Source organism: Jatropha curcas, chromosome 6 (assembly GCF_041381405.1).
Source record: "Jatropha curcas cultivar XTBG-Jc1 chromosome 6, XTBG_Jcur_1.0, whole genome shotgun sequence".
Classification (NCBI taxonomy): Eukaryota; Viridiplantae; Streptophyta; class Magnoliopsida; order Malpighiales; family Euphorbiaceae; genus Jatropha; species Jatropha curcas.
The window spans coordinates 29620678-29637725 of NC_143156.1; the positions used below are offsets into that span (position 1 = coordinate 29620678).

The window sequence follows — 17048 nt, forward strand, 5'->3', positions numbered from 1 at the left end:
TGAAATTGAATATCACAATATTTTCACTATCTTGTGCCTAGCTAACAGTGAAACTTATCATGCATATGTTAATATTCTTCAAATTGAAAGTAATTATATGCTACCAACGGAATGAACTCAAGTCTATTTTTATAAATAAAGAAAACCTACATCAATGAAGCAAATATTCGTTGAAAACAATATTTTTTGAGGCCGAGGGTTTGATTCTCGTGAATAAAGCAAATATTCGTTTAAAACGATTTACCCTTAATAGAGTGAACCAATATGAACAAGATTTAGTTCAGTCTAATAGACCCTGAAAGCAACAGAAATAACAGAAGCAATTGATTGTGACAGTTGGAGAAATGGGTAGCTATAAGAATCAGAAACAGACTGTAATAAATATCTCCATTAAAGACTCTTTTGAAGGAAACCTTGTAGCAGTGTGTTACAGTTGCCTTAACTTGTAAAAAAAGTGATGTAGCAACCAGAAAAGAAAGAACAAAGTACACAAGAAGAGTATGATCATGTTTGTGTAGTCACTAGTAGAGGATAAAAAGGGTTTTCTTAGCCTTTACTTTTCTCAAACATAAAGTTACTAATGATTTGGATATGGGTTTTTTACTATTTGGCCCCTCAAAACCATATTTCATCATTAATTAATTAATAAAAAGAGACTTAATAATGCATCAACTGGACTTAAATTGATAGTTGTTGGGGACAAAGAAGTACCACATGCTTCTGATCATATATAAGGTAGAAGGTTCAATAATTTTAAAAATAAGGAAATAATTTTATTAATTTCATTTTGCACCAACTTTAAACATTGACACTTGAAGTGATGATTTGGTGAGGTTTGACCACCTTGATAATCTTTTATATTTTCTATACAACTGGATAACAATCTTTAAAATCAACTAATTCAATTTGATCTATTTCATTTTTTATTAAAGCAAAAATTAAAAATACAAATTGATTTATCCAAAAAATATTCTAAAATCTAAAAAAAAAAATTGAATCAATGCGGTTCAATTTGATTTTATTGATAATTCAGTTTTATTAGATTGATGTACATACTTCTTATATGCACCCATCTCAGATATAGACACTTAACCATTTGATGTACATACTTCTTAGATTGATGGTTATTCCTAATTGACATCTAAGAGAAAATAACGTATGGTCTACCATATTTACTATATACCATCAACCACAACGTCCCTTTTTTGTTACAAAATTTTCTTAGACAAAGACCAACTTAAACTTTGAAATCACTCTTCTCACCCTTTCAAAGAAACTGTTGGAACAAGAGAGGGTTCCAAGGCAAGTAGTTAACAAAAAGTATAAATAAATAAAAAATTGAGAAAGACAACTCTCCCTCCACCAGTAGCCTAACTCTGCAGTTTCTTGAAGAAAAACCCTTCTCACCAAATCCATATTGAACTAACACAAAATTAAAGAAAGAAAAAAACCCTAATTCTATTGTAAGTTTCTAACTTTTTCTCTCTCTCTCTCTCTATTAGTCTTTTTCTTATCTTGCTCAATGTTGTTCTTTTATATTTCCATATCTCTCCCCTCTTTTCTCTCATCAATTCCACTTGTCTAATGCAGCTATCGAAAAGAAAAGCAGGTCCTCTGTTTTCCTCTGTCACGGTAGCCATGAAGCACAAGAAAAGCAACAATCTTTCTGTTTTTGTTGTGGTTTTCTCTGTTTTTCTCTTTGGAGTCTTCATGTATAATGAAGACGTTAAGTCCATGGCAGAATTTCCATTTTCTTGGCCTAAAAATCAAGAAATTCAAGAAGAGCCATTAAAACGTGAACATTCAGTTCAAGAAACTACCGTTTCTTCTTTAAGTTCAAGAACTTCGCTTGAAGAACCTCACGATCAAGAAACTCGAGAATCTGATGAAAATCCCAATAATTCCATTATTGCTGCAGTTAAAGACGATGAACAGAAATTTGAGTTGCCTGTAATTGATGAAGATGAAGAAGAAGATGACATTGAATTGCCACCAGAAGAATGTGATCTTTTTACAGGGCAATGGGTTTTTGATAATGAGACAAGGCCTTTGTATAAAGAAGATGAATGTGAGTTCCTTACTGCACAAGTGACTTGCCTTAGAAATGGAAGAAAAGATTCTTTGTTTCAGAAATGGAAATGGCAACCTAGAGATTGTTCGTTGCCAAAGTAAGTCGAAAATTAGAAAGCAGGGTATCATTTTGATAGATTCTTGAAAATTTTCTTTTTATGTACGCGGTTAGAGTATTTTCTTGCTTTGGGTGAAAAAATTAGGGTTAATTTGATAGATTCTTGAAAAGTTTTTGGACCTTTTCTTGAAATGGGTTTTTACCAGATTTTGTTTTTGTTTGTGTTAAAAGGTACAAGCCAAGGGCATTGCTAAAAAGGCTAAGGAATAAAAGGCTTATGTTTGTTGGAGACTCATTAAACCGAAATCAATGGGAATCAATGATTTGTTTGGTTCAATCTGTGATTCCTCCTGGTAGGAAGACATGGAGGAAGGAAGGTTCTCTTGCTATTTTCACTATGGAGGTACCCACTTTTAATTTTTTATCTTAATTTTAGTGTTAATTATCTTTATGCTCTTAATGATAACATTAATGAAAGGAATCATTACTTTTTCTAGCTTTTCTTTTGAGTAATTAATACTTAGATTAGCGATTTGTTATATCCCTAATTACTTTTCCTTACTATATAACTTCACGAAGACTGTGATTGGCCATGCAAAATTACGTCACATGCATATCATTTTATCCTTTTCATACTTACGATTATAAGAAACAAGAAAGCAAGAGCATACATATATAATTTATATTACATTTTTGATATTTTGATATTAGTTGATTTGATTCTTGTTTTACAGGATTACAACTCGACAATAGAGTTCTATTGGGCCCCATTTCTTGTGGAGTCAAATTCGGATGATCCGAAAATGCACAGTATTTTGAACCGTATAATCAATCCAGAATCAATCAATAAACATGGTGTTAATTGGAAAAATGTGGATTACTTGATTTTTAACACATACATTTGGTGGATGAACACTGCAAATATGAAAGTTCTGTAAGTATATATATGCTTAATTGGGTGTTTTTTATTTTTTTGATTCGAGTTGATTTCATTTATTATTTTCTTTGTTAATTAGACGTGGGTCGTTCGATGAAGGAGCCACTGAGTATGATGAGATCCAACGGCCGGTAGCTTATCAGAGAGTTTTGAATACATGGTCTAAATGGGTAGATGAAAATATAGATGCTAATCGAACCACTGTCTTCTTTAGTAGCATGTCTCCTCTACATATCAAGTAATTATCTTTTCTTAAATTCTTATTATGAGTTTTCTTTTTTAATATTAATTGCTTAATCTTAGTTAATATCAGTCAAATTGATGGCCCAACAAGGACTATTAACTTAACTAATAAGCAATTTTTTAATTTTTTAATTCAAATTTGTTTAATGGAGACAAGAAATTTTTGTGCAATTAGGTATATATTAGGTGATTCTTGGTGGTTGATGTTGGTTTTATGATTAGTACGTACTGATTTAACATATATATAATATACGTAAGTATATAATCTCTGGTGGGTTACCCACTAATCATTGTATATTTATAAAATTGATTTATTTATTTATTTATTTGAATTAATAGGAGCTTGGATTGGGATAATCCAGATGGGATAAAATGTGCAAAGGAGACAACTCCAGTTCTCAATACGACAAGCCGTTTGAATGTGGGCACAGACCGGAGGTTACTTGTTATAGCAGCAAATGTGACAAAATCAATGAAAGTGCCTGTTCATTTTATCAATATCACTACTCTTTCAGAGTTTAGAAAAGATGCACATACCTCAGTCTACACTATCCGCCAAGGCAAGATGCTAACACCGGAGCAGCAAGCTGATCCGGCGACCTACGCGGACTGTATTCATTGGTGTTTACCTGGATTACCTGACACGTGGAATGAATTTCTTTACACGCGTATCATTTCTCGCTCATGACCTTTGAAGAACCGCACCCCTCTTTTTTTTTTTTTTTTTTTTTGTCTTTTCATTTTTTTCCTTTATAAATGTGTTCTTCTTGTAATTTTTTCCCTAAATTTCCTCTTTTTAGCTTTTTATAGCTTGAATTTTAGGTTCTCATCATCCACAACTTTACTTGACTGAGGTGGGAAGCTTATTAGACATGGAAATTTTGTGGTAATGGGTCAAAAACATGCCTAAGATGAAAAAATTGGACAAATTGGATATACTTGTAATTTGAATTGTATAATCCAAATTAATAAAGTAAAAAAAAAAAAAAAACAAAAATGTATGTACAATGCAACTATCTTGGCTATTCTTTTTTTTTTTTTTTTTTTTCTTGTGTATATTTTAGTTTGTTCGTCTTTTTCATTTGTTCTGAATTGGGATCTATATTCCTTAAATATGAGTGTAAGAATTTAAGGAAATTTGTAAGAGAGAGGGAGACATGTTTCTTGCTATTATAATCAAAAGCCTAAAGCTTATACTTTGCTTTTAGTAAAGCTAAATTTGGATATTTTTATATTCTAGGTTCTCTTTGCCTCAAAAATGAAAGCAATCTCCTCAGAATGGTAGAAATTTATGTGCTATAGGCAAATGCATTTCTGTGATGCTTTGATAAATTATGGTACAAGCAAGAAATATAGGCTTTTGTCTGAATGTATGTGAATTTTAGAATTTGAAGTCTTAACATCTTTTTTTTTTTTTTTTTTAAATTCTAATATAATAAAAACAAATTGATGCTAAGACACAAGAACCTGAAAAATATATTCTATTTTTTTAAAAGATTAAGATTTTAAAATTATGTGTGCATGTTTGTTAAATTATGATAAACATGATAAAAGAAAAAAAATTATTCACCATTTGTTACATTTGCATTTAATTTTAATTTAATTTATTTAGAATTGTAGCTTAGGTTATGGGCTTTTCAAACCCTCTGCCCTTAGTTTCTTACTTTCTGCAAGGCCTTCACTGGCTCTTCAAATCAACTGTACAGGTTTAATGGGCTATCCCTGCTGTATTGCTAGCCCAATCTTCAAATTGACTGTATAGGTTTAATGATTTGAATATTTGCATATATTTACAACAAAATCCATTTAACATAATGAATATTCTGAGATTGAAACTCACATTTTCTTTGAATTTGTTCACATTAATTCATTATTCATATATGAGTGATGGTTAGAATCATATGTGGAATTGGCTTTCTAAGGTGTTTAACGTAGGGGTGAGCAAACGGTCGATTCGGTTTAAACCGAATCAAACCAAGGACATAAAATATAGACCCAACTTTTTTGCACACCCCTATCTCTAACGGACCCTAATCACGATGTTAGTGCATGACACTTAAAAAAGGCTTAGAAAAGCCAAACCTTCCAACGGAATTCAAATGGTAAAGCAACAGCAAGCTCTCCAAATCCAAGAAAGTGCATTAAAAATGAACATGGAAAAGAGAGAGAGAGAGAGAGAGACAGATTCATTGACTTAAAAAAAAAATTGCAATAAAGCTTTAATAGTTCCCCAAGCATTATCACCTTACCTTTGCATGTAGGAGCGCAGCTCAAATGGAGGTTCAAAGGGGCTCTGCTGTTAAGAATTAATCTCAAATAATTCAATAATAACCTAGATCGTGCAAACCACTAGATTCAACAAAATAGATTGAATAAGAAAAGGTTGCGTACCTGACATCGTTGTTCGTCGATCTTGATGTATAAAATTAGGTTTGCAGCCTTCCAGAGAATTGAAGAATCGATTTAGCGGAAGCAATACGAAAGGAACGTAAAACTGAATCGTATTCAACTCCTCTGGGGACCACGACCTTTATATACCTGTAGGGTTAATACAATTCCTATTTCGGTCCTTTAACGAAATAGGAATTATATAATGGTCTCTACACTTAATATCTATAATTAGTTGATACCTCAATAGTCAATTATTCACAATCAAGACCACATTTGAAATTGACTTTACAATTAGACTGCTGTATATATTTAATTTTACATATTAAGCCCACAATAGAAAATTAAATCCAACAATCTCCCACTTGGGCGAACATATGTTAAATAAAATACATACACCAAAATGAGCTCAACAAACGCAGTCATACAAGGTATCCAAAAACAATCTCGTCCATTAGTTATATTGATAAAGAGCTGAAGAAACATTCGCCATAGATCTCATGACTAAGTTCATCATCAACTACACTACCAATATCCCTAAATGACATAGATTCATTATAGAAGTGTAGCATGAAAACTACATGCAATGTGATCATCATGTCTGTTTCCAACTGGTCACCAACAAAAGTGAGATCAAGCAAAACAATAATAGTAATACAGAGTGTAACCATCAACCAAAATGAGTACTCAACAAAATTTCATAATAAAACATATCCAAAATAAAATAGAGCATTCAAAAAACATAATGTATGCATAAAGAGCAAACTCCCACTAAAACTAGACAGTCTCAAACAAAACGATACCCATATGAGCGGTGTGCTCATGGAAAACTTTCGGTATCACTGCCTTTGTAAGCGGATCCGCAATCATAGAGTTTGTTCCAATATGCTCTAAGGATATCTGTCCACTCTGTACCCTCTCCTTCACAGCCAAGAACTTAATCTCAATGTGTTTTGATCGAGAAGAGCTCCTGTTGTTGTTGGAGAATAAAACGGCTGACTTGCTGTCACAATACAACTTCAGTGGTCTTTCTATTCCACCTACTACACGCAGCCCAGTGACAAGGTTTCTCAGCCAAATAGCTTGATTGGATGCCTCATAAGATGCTACAAATTCAGCTTCCATGGTGGAGGTTGCTACTAGAGTTTGTTTCACACTCTTCCAAGAAATAGCACCCCAGCCAATAGAAAAACGTAGCCAGATGTGGATTTTCTACTATCTTGGCATCCAGCGAAATCAGAATCAGTATACCCAATGATCTCAAGCTGATCTGATCTCCTATATGTGAGCATATGTCCCTTAGTCCTCTGAAGATATCTCATGACTCTTTTGGCTGCTTTCCAATGATCCATTCCTGGATTGCTGAGATATCTACCTAACATGCCAACTATAAAAGAAATGTCTGGACGAGTACAAACTTGAACATACATAAGACTTCCTACAGCTGACGCATAAGGAACCTTTTGCATTTCCTGAATTTCAAGTTCACTCTTTGGACATTGTTGATTACTAAATTTATCACCTTTTGCAATAGGGGTATCCAATGGTCTAGAATTCTGCATACTAAATCTCTTGAGCACTTTATCAATATAGCTCTTTTGTGATAATCCAAGAATACCTCGAGAACGGTCTCGATGTATCTGAATCCCTAAAACAAAAGAAGCTTCACCTAAATCTTTCATCTCAAAATGCTTTGAAAGAAAAACTTTGGTTTCATGTAGCAAGACTTTACAATTAGTAGCAAGAAGTATGTCATCCACATATAAGACCAAAAAGATAAACCTACTCCCACTGAACTTATGGTACACACAATTTTCAACAGTATTTGCCTCAAAGCCAAACGAGACAATTACTTGGTTGAATTTAAAGTACCATTGACGAGAAGCTTGCTTGAGTCCATAAATGGATTTCTTTAATTTGCATACCAGATGTTTTGGATCTCCAATTATAAAACTTTCTGGTTGCACCATATATATTGTTTCATCAATGTCGCCATTGAGAAACGCAGTCTTAACATCCATTTGATGAAGCTCAAGATCAAGATTTGCAACTAAGGCCATGATTGTCCTAAAAGAATCCTTCGAAGAAACTGGAGAGAAGGTTTCTTTATAGTCAATCCCTTCCTTTTGAGTAAAGCCTTTTGCTACAAGACGTGCTTTATATCTCTCCACATTACCTTGAGAATCCCTTTTGGTTTTAAATATCCATTTGCAACCAATGGGTTTCTTTCCTTCAGGTAATTGAACAAGATCCCAAACTTGATTGTCTTGCATAGACTTATACTCTTCGTTCATTGCCTCAATCCACTTATGAGAGTCAGAACTCTGCATGGCATGATAGAAACTAACTGGATCATCATCTATCATGTCTACAGTATCCTCATGTTCCTGAAGAAACACTATATAATCATCTGGAATAGCACTTCTTCTCTCCCTAGTAGATCTCCTCAAAGGCATTTGAACAGACTCTAATTCTTGAGGTTGTTGAATTTATTCTTGAGGAAGAATAGCATTGTCTTGAATTGGATCTTGAATAGTGACAGGAGCAACTGGAGTCTGTACGCTATCAGAAACAACAAAAGGAATGAGAACCGAATCATCCTTACTTGGTTCCTCTTCAAAGACAATGTTTCTTTCTTTATTTCTCCCTCCAAAATCAACATCCTCAAAAAATGTTGCAATTCTCGTTTCAAAAAAAGTTATGGAAGTAGGATTATAAAACTTGTAACCCCTAGACCGCTCAGAATATCCAACAAAGTAGCTGCTGATAGTTTTAGAGTCCAGTTTTGTTTCATTCGGCTTGTAAGGCCTTGCTTCAGCTGGACATCCCCAAACATGAAGATGCTTTAGACTAGGCTTACGTCCAGTCCAAAGTTCATAAGGTGTTTTAGCAACTGCTTTAGATGGAATCCTATTGAGAAGATAAGCTGCTGTCTTTAACGCTTCACCCCACAGAGACTCTGGTAAAGTAGAATGACTAATCATACTCCTTACCATATCCATAAGAGTCCTATTACGTCTCTCAGATACACCATTCATGCTGGGAGTACCAGGCATTGTATATTGAGGGACAATTCCACATTCCTGTAGGAAAAGCGCAAAAGGTCCTGGACGTTGTTCGCCTGAACCGTCATATTTACCATAATATTCACCACCACGGTCAGATCGAACAGATTTAATCTTCTTTCCTAGTTGATTTTCAACTTCGGCTTTATAAGATTTAAACACGTCCAAAGACTCAGATTTTTCATGAATGAGATATAAGTAACCATAACGAGAATAGTCATCAATGAATGATATAAAATATCTTTGGCCATCTCTAGTTGCAATATGGAATGGACCGCAAATATCTGTATGAATCAGTTCTAAAACATTGGATGACCGAATGGCACCTAGTCTCTTTTGTTTAGTCTGTTTTCCTTTAATACACTCAATACAAGAATCCAAACCTGTGTAATCAAGTGTATCTAAGATACCATCAGAAACAAGACGCTCAATTCTCGATTTGGATAAATGACCCAAACGTCTATGCCAAAGTACAGCTGAGTTATCAATATTCAACTTTCTTTTGGTACCTCTTGTAGTAACATGCAGGGATTCATGATAACTAGTATCAATGTCTAACATATATAGATTATCACATTCATTCAAGCAACCAGTACCCAAAACTTTTGAATTCATAGATAAAGTGAATACACTGTCTCCAAAAGAACAATGAAAACCAGATTTGTCCAAAAAGGAAACAGAAATCAAATTCCTTCTAAAAGAGGGAATAACAAAAGTATCTATAAGATCCAAAAAATAACCAGTACTTAAACATAATCTAAAATGTCCAATTGCCTCTACTTCAACCGGATCGCCATTTCCTACATAGACGTATCTTTCACCGTCAGTTGGCTTTCTGTAGTTGAGGCAGCCCTGCAATGAAACACTTATATGAGCGGTAGCACCAGAATCCATCCAATAAGTGTTTTTAGGAGCTGAAGTTAAATTAACTTCACAACAGACTAAAACAAGGTACTTACCCCTCTTTGCAAGCCAAATAGCAAATTTAGGACAGTCCTTTCTCAAGTGATCCGTCTTTCCACAAAAGAAGCATTTTGGCACATAAGGCTTCTTTTGTACTGGATCTACAGCAGTAGCAGCAGCAGGTTTCTCAATAGCCTTTTCAACAGTCTTTGCAAAAGGCCTCTTTCTTTTCTTGTTCTTACCCTTCCCAGCTGAAGAAACAAAATGAGCACTCTCTCTTTTGTTAGAATTCATCTTTTCCTCCTCATCAACACAATGAGAAATGAGCTCGTTAAGAGTCCATTTATTCGGCTGACAATTATAGGAAGTCCTAATTTGTCCATACTGAGAAGGAAGAGAATTCATAACCATATGGACTAAAAGGTCATCTGGTAAAGCCATACCCAGCGCCTTCAGTCTCTTTGCAATCTGAGACATGTTAAGAATATGCTCCCGAACACCACCATTGCCAGCAAACTTCATGGAGGTTAATTTTCCTAAAAGTGTTCCCACTTCGGCTTTGTCATTCTTGACATAAGCCCTCTCCAGCTCGGCAAGATAGTTTTGAGCATTGTTCTTTTCAGCTGAGACAGAGTCTCGAACATGTTCTGGGACTCCTTTCTGCATGATCATTAGACCTAAGCGATTAGAACGCTCCCACTTCTCATACTGAACCCTTTGAACATCAGTGCTCGTATCAGTAAGAGGAGCAGGTTCGTCCATCCTGAATGCAAGATCCAAATCCATACAGCCCAGAAAGATCATAATATCTGATTTCCAAGACTCAAAATTTGATCCCTCAAGTTTAGGGACACAATCAGGATTAAATGACATGTTAGCTGACATCAGAGAAAATAAACAAATAGATAAGTATAAGCTCACAATCCACAAATGAAACAATTCACATAAGTAGAGATTAAAAATGGAAATAAGATACAGACACAACATTAATATTCTCATCTTTGGATGTAAAACATTAACTTGTAATTAGTATCTCAATACAGCAATCAAATATTGATAACATAGTCCTGACAAATAATAAATCTTCCTTTGGGCCGATATATCATTGTCATGGAAAATAATCAAACAATTATCATATATTTATTGCCAAACATGTATTCAAAACTCAGCCAGATAGCAACCTTCCTTTGGGCCGATTAACTATCCGCAACGAATTCTAATACACCTGTCTAATATTCTAAACTAAATCAATTCAAGCAATAGAGGTCACTTTGGTGACTTATTGATCAAATCAATTTATTTTAATAAATATCAAACAGAATAGGGACTTAATCACTCCAAATTTTAATCTCAAGTCGACAAATTAATTCATTTAATTGTAATTAAAACAAAACAATTGCAATTAAATGAATTGATTGTCTAAATATTTAATAATCTAAAATTATTTAGCCTAAAAAAAAATTATAATCTAGTCTTTAAGTCACTAAATTAGAGACTAAGTTATAAAATTGGACTAAATAAATTTGAATAAATAAATTTTGGGGATCTAATTTAATTAAATATATATCCATGGGTCTAGACGAAAGAAAACAGGAAATTAGGGGCCTAATCTGAAGTTACAGAAAATTAGGAGCCTAATCTGAAGTTACAGAAACTTAGGGGCCTAATCCGAAATTACAGAAACTTAAAGGCCTAAACCGAAAGTTTCCAGGGACCTAACTGTAATTTGCCATCCCTAACCCTAAAAACAAAAACGATAACAGGTCCGCCGCCAACCAAAAAACGATCTGAATTTTTTTTTTTTTTTTAATTAAACAAAACCCTCAATCCGTAAACAGTAGGGTAAACAAATAAAAACATACGAAAATCAATCTAAAATCTAGCAATTATGCACAAGGCTCTGATACCACTTGTTATGAATTAATCTCAAATAATTCAATAATAACCTAGATCGTGCAAACCACTAGATTCAACAAAATAGATTGAATAAGAAAAGGTTGCGTACCTGACATCGTTGTTCGTCGATCTTGATGTATAAAATTAGGTTTGCATCCTTCCAGAGAATTGAAGAATCGATTTAGCGGAAGCAATACGAAAGGAACGTAAAACTGAATCGTATTCAACTCCTCTGGGGACCACGACCTTTATATACCTGTAGGGTTAGTACAATTCCTATTTCGGTCCTTTAACGAAATAGGAATTATATAATGGTCTCTACACTTAATATCTATAATTAGTTGATACCTCAATAGTCAATTATTCACAATCAAGACCACATTTGAAATTGACTTTACAATTAGACTGCTGTACATATTTAATTTTACATATTAAGCCCACAATAAAAAATTAAATCCAACATCTGCCACCTAAGAAATTGAAATTATAAATTACTCTCTTCCTTTTACTTTAATTGCAGTATTTGCTCTTTTAATAATATAAAATGAATATTTGTTACTATGGAATAAGTAAATTTTAATCTTTCAATATCAGAAAGTTGCATTTCAATCTTCTAAAAACTTAAAAAATTTCATTTGATTCCTCTAAAATAATTATCTCCGTACATGCATCACTTCAAGATCAAGTCCTGCAACTTAGTGGACCACCTTGCTTTCCAGACATTGCCATAAATGCTGAGTTATGGTCACGTATGCTCTACTCTGCAATGGAACATGTTAAATAGTTCATTTAAGTATCAATCGGATCTTGTCCAAACATCTTCCTGTTACAAGTTCCAACTCAATAATAATAGGTCTTTCAATTTAATACTAACACATTTATTATGCATACGAGTCTGTAAATGCTTCCGCTGATTTGGCCAATTCAATTTGATGAAGCCAAAATCAATTTTCACCTTAAAAGATAAATTTAAATTTATTTCGGTAAGACTTGTTTTATTTTTTTAATTCATTAGAGATTTTTAAGGGCTGAAATAAGCTGCATTATATGAGTACTTTTTTTCATTGACTAACTAAATTGATAAAAACAATTGTAGTCGGAGGATTCGAACACAAAACCTCTTATTCCTCATATAAATGAGAAGACTAATTAGACCAACACGTAATTGGAATACAATTTATTTTATTATTACATCAAAGTTTAGTTATTTTGATCTTACTCTGTTTTTTTTCTCTATTCTTGAATTGGGTTTAAACAAAAGAAGTTTTATTTTACATTTATTGTTGGGTGCGTTATTTGTCTCATTATTTTGCTTGTAAAAATTGAAGAGCATAGATATGTTCAAGCCCTTTTTTTTTTTTAAATTATGGTCAAACTTTTTTAAACAAAAATTAAATTCAGTTGAAGAATTTTTTTTTAAAAATAATTAAGTTCAAGTCTTTAAAAAATAAATTTAATTGAAGCATTTTTTAATTTTTTAGGTGTATTTTTTTTACAAATAACTTTCACAAATTTATTAAATTTTAAAAACTGGTCTTCAAAATTTAAAATTTAAAATTATGCGATTTGCCGAAAAATCGGTTGGAAAACCGATCGGAACCATCGGTTTTAATACCGTACCGGAACCGGAACCGAAAATTTTCGGTTTGGTTCCGATTCCAGTTTTTTTAGAACCGGAACCGTGGCCACCTTTACTATGAACAGTTATGTAATTTGTAGAAATTAATATTTCATACTAATTAATTATTTCAAAAAAAAAAAAAAGGAAAATAAGGGACGATATAATTTGGGAAATTAATTAATTCCTTAAAACTAAAATTTAATCAAAGAAAACCAGTACATAGGTGGAGAAATCAATGAAAAGAGCATTCCTCCACCAATGAAAAGTCACCGACAATAATTTGAGAACAAAACGAAGCCAGATAGAGAGAGAGAGAGAGAGAGAGAGAGAGAGAGAGACTTGATCTAAAAAAGAGATTGGGCTGGTTCGGGTCAGCTCAATCATATGGTATATATCCGTACCCACCATAGTTATAAATTGATCGAATTTTACCCAACTGGATTAGGTTGGATAAAATAAATATCTCTAGTGAGGAGAATCTGAAAATCAGCAGTTTATGGGCAAAAACCCAAAGGTTAAATAAATTTTTTCATTAATTGGTCCAACCAGACTTTATTTATTAGAGAATTCAGAAAATTTAGATCCTTTTAGAGAGAAAAATATGTCGTTAATCCGATAACAACCCTACCACAACCTCCTTTTTAATTTATTTTTTAGGTTTATTTAATTTGGTAATTGATATAGTAGAATAACTTTGCTTTTTTTTTTTTTTTTTTTTTTTTTTTTAAAAAAAAAGGAAATCTTGGAGGAAATCAAAATATAAGATTTGATCTTTATAAGAATTGTAGTTTCGTCCACTTTTAGGTGATGTGAAATTTCATATCCCTTGAAAACTGATGTACCATAAAAGGCAAAGATGCCAAACAGAAATGGGATGAACATATTATAATTACAGTTGCTTAATTGTTTAACTTTAGTTTTGATTTGATGGGACTGAGATAAAATGTTACGTTGATATCACTGATTAGGTTGTGAAGGTGGGGGTGTGCAAAATTTCCAATTGAAAAAGACCCATTTCGATTCTTATTTAGCTGTGAACATATTTAGCTGTATGGGTTATTTCCATTTTTTTATTATTATTTTTTTGTTTTATGTGTATATATGTATAACAATAAATAGATTAAGTAAAGAAAATTCATGATTTCAACTCTTCTATGGTCAAATAGGGCGCTTTTGCCCAATATCATACACCAAATTCTGTCGATAATAAAATTAGTAGAATTTTGGTCCATTTTCTTTTATTTTTTACTCTTCTTCGTGTCCCATTCATTTGGTCCACACGGGGAGAGAGAGAGTCATAACGTACCCACTAAAGTTTGTTATTTTTACATAAAATTTGATATTTTTATTATTAAGATTAATAATTTTTAAGAGTATTTTTAGGTCTTATTTGATTCACTTATAAGTCGATAAATAGACATATTCTTTTGTTAATTTAACGAAGTGCAAAACATTATTAATCATTTTGTGCATTTCTATTTTTTCTTCCCAAAAATTTCAACAAAAATGCCTGAAATAAATAATGAAGAAAATAATTTCGTATCCTGAAAAGCTTCCATAGTCAAATATGGAGCTTTTGTCCAACATCAGACACAAAATTCAAAGTTAGTAGAGTTGTTGAGCATGCTTATACCTTGACTATACCTTAGAGTTCGATCCATTTTCTTTAGAGTTCAGGTCCACACGGAGAAATCAATCAAAGCTGTGTTTCCACACTTATAAAAAAGTTATAATGCAATGACTTATATTTTTCTGCTTTGTTTTTGTTTTTATACTAATCTTTTTACTTTTTTTATTATATGAGGAAGGTTCGTTTTGTGGTTCTTCTGCAAGATATAACCACTTAGGTTTGCTGGTTTGTTTTTTCTTTTTATACTAGTCTTAGATCTAAGAGTGAGGAAAGAGAGCTGCTTCTGGTTTTGTGGTTCTCCTCCGAGATGATCAGAAACAGAGCGAGTAGTCGCAGGCCTGAATCCGTGTCCATACATGTTGAAAATGAAAATGAGTATGAACTTGGCAGTAATTTCAATCGGAAGGTAAATTAAATACGTATACATTTTATCAGTTATATATATTTGTGTGCGCGCGTGTGTGTTTCTTTCAGCAACTACTATATATGTATATTGGCATTTTCCAACAGGCTATTACCCTGAAGCGACTTTTTCTCTTCGTCAACTTCATCCTCAAGCTTGTAACTGTTTTTTTTGGTCAGCTATCTTCCCCGGAACACCCTGTGTATGGATTGCTTAATATGGTAATTTCTTACATAACCTTCATCATTTCAATCATTTTGCTTGTTTGCAAGCGTCGACAAGGGCGAGTTGAATTGAGATGGAGGTGTTTACTAAGAAAACCTGATATTGAATTCATTTGTGATATAGTTGAATGTGTTATTACGTCAATAGCATATTTTATTTTTTTGTCTAGACATGTCGATGATCCTATCAGGATAAATTTGTGGCCTACTCTTTTTGCCTGTGTTCGATTGTATTCAGCAACAGCCAATCCTTCCCAAAGACAGCCAAGTGACTCACCAGAAATAAGGCAGCCCATCCCACAGAATACTGAGTCAATCCTACTAGAACCACCGAGTAATGAGTCAATCCCACCACCACCACTGAGTACTGTGTCAATCCAACCACCACAGAATACCCAGTCAACCGCACTTTCAACCCAGTCTGTCCCACAGAATAGGGGGACAACCTTTACTGTGGCCGAGCTAAAAGCTGCCACCAATGACTTCTCACCAAATAACAAGATTGGTGAAGGAAGCGTTGGTGTTGTTTATAGGGGCAAATTAGATGGTCGTGAAGTTGCAATTAAAAGAGGGAACATTGGGGGGGCAAATAGTAGCTGGTTTCAAGAGGACGAGAATGGAAATAGTAGCTGGTTTCAAGAGGACGAAAATGGATTTATATCTAAATTAGCGGTTTTGTCAAGAATTTGCCATGAGAATTTGGTTGGGCTTGTTGGATATTGTGTAGACAGCAGCGAGAGACTTTTAGTTTATGAGTATATGAATAACAGCAGTTTGTCCTTCCATTTACATGAAAACATTAGTAGTAGTGAGTTCAATATTTGGAAAATACGGATAAAGATTGCATTAGATATTGCTAGAGGAATCGAGTATCTTCACAAATATGCAGAAGCACCGATAATTCACGGAGATCTCAGATCTTCTAATATTTTGCTCGATTTAAACTGGAAAGCAAGAGTTTCTGATTTTGGATTGTCATTGATGGATCCTGACTCTCAAATATCTCATGGTTTTATTGGTTATGATTCAGATGTACTAACCACAGACACGGATGTCTATAGCTTTGGTGTGGTATTATTAGAACTACTGACCGGAAAGGAAGCTATGTTTTATGATTTTGAACGAGGAAAGTCAAGAGAACTTGTGTATTTTATAAACAATATTATTAAGTTCCATAACGTTTTAGATGCTAGGGTTGCCCGGCAAGAGCTTGATGGTACAGTCGCACTTAATGATGAGGCTTGGGATAAGGTTTTGCATGAGGTTTTAGATCGTAGGGTTGGCCGGCCAGTGCTTGATGACAAAGACGCCGTGAAGTTGGTGTTCAAGACTGCACTTCGATGTGTGACTTCCAAAGGGAGAGATATGCCAACTATGACTGACATTGTTGCTAATTGGGATCGAGCTCTCTCAAATTATATTTCTATGCCAAGATTTCCAGAGATTATTCATTGAAGGTCACAAATATAAATTTCATTGAATGAAGAAACAGATTGTAGTTGATAAGGAGGTTGTTTCAACTTAATGTATTTCTCTTCTTAAACAATGTCAAGACATTTCCGTTGCAGTTTCCTATAAAATTTAGCTTTCGAAATCGACTTCACAAGGAT

General features: G+C 33.5%; 2 protein-coding genes across 3 annotated transcripts; both read left to right on the forward strand.

Annotated features, from left to right (window-relative positions):
- Positions 1-1333: 1333 nt before the first annotated feature.
- Positions 1334-4324, forward strand: ESK1 (trichome birefringence-like protein (DUF828)). Of its 2 annotated transcripts, XM_089723019.1 has the most exons (6): positions 1334-1463; positions 1591-2168; positions 2360-2531; positions 2863-3062; positions 3145-3303; positions 3648-4324. In XM_089723019.1, exons 2-6 carry the CDS (start codon positions 1639-1641, stop codon positions 3994-3996), a joined length of 1410 nt encoding a protein of 469 aa, XP_089579145.1. In that variant the 5' UTR covers positions 1334-1463; positions 1591-1638; the 3' UTR covers positions 3997-4324. The 2 variants fall into 2 exon arrangements, with proteins under 2 accessions (XP_089579145.1, XP_089579144.1); XM_089723018.1 differs by lacking the exon at positions 1334-1463 and having other exon boundaries at positions 1556-2168.
- Positions 4325-14792: 10468 nt separating this feature from the next.
- Positions 14793-17032, forward strand: LOC105646050 (putative serine/threonine-protein kinase-like protein CCR3). Its single transcript, XM_012231822.4, has 2 exons — positions 14793-15217; positions 15322-17032. Exons 1-2 carry the CDS (start codon positions 15119-15121, stop codon positions 16891-16893), a joined length of 1671 nt encoding a protein of 556 aa, XP_012087212.3. The 5' UTR covers positions 14793-15118; the 3' UTR covers positions 16894-17032.
- Positions 17033-17048: the final 16 nt, after the last annotated feature.

What these genes read in the sequence shown, in the direction of transcription:
- LOC105646050 (XM_012231822.4), top strand. Translation starts at nt 15,119, where the DNA reads ATGATCAGAAACAGAGCGAGTAGTCGCAGGCCTGAATCCGTGTCCATA. An exon ending in GCAGTAATTTCAATCGGAAG is followed by an intron (nt 15,218 to 15,321) that starts GTAAATTAAATA and finishes ATTTTCCAACAG; the next exon opens with GCTATTACCCTGAAGCGACT.
- ESK1 (XM_089723018.1), top strand. Translation starts at nt 1,585, where the DNA reads ATGCAGCTATCGAAAAGAAAAGCAGGTCCTCTGTTTTCCTCTGTCACG. An exon ending in AGAGATTGTTCGTTGCCAAA is followed by an intron (nt 2,169 to 2,359) that starts GTAAGTCGAAAA and finishes TTGTGTTAAAAG; the next exon opens with GTACAAGCCAAGGGCATTGC. An exon ending in TTGCTATTTTCACTATGGAG is followed by an intron (nt 2,532 to 2,862) that starts GTACCCACTTTT and finishes CTTGTTTTACAG; the next exon opens with GATTACAACTCGACAATAGA.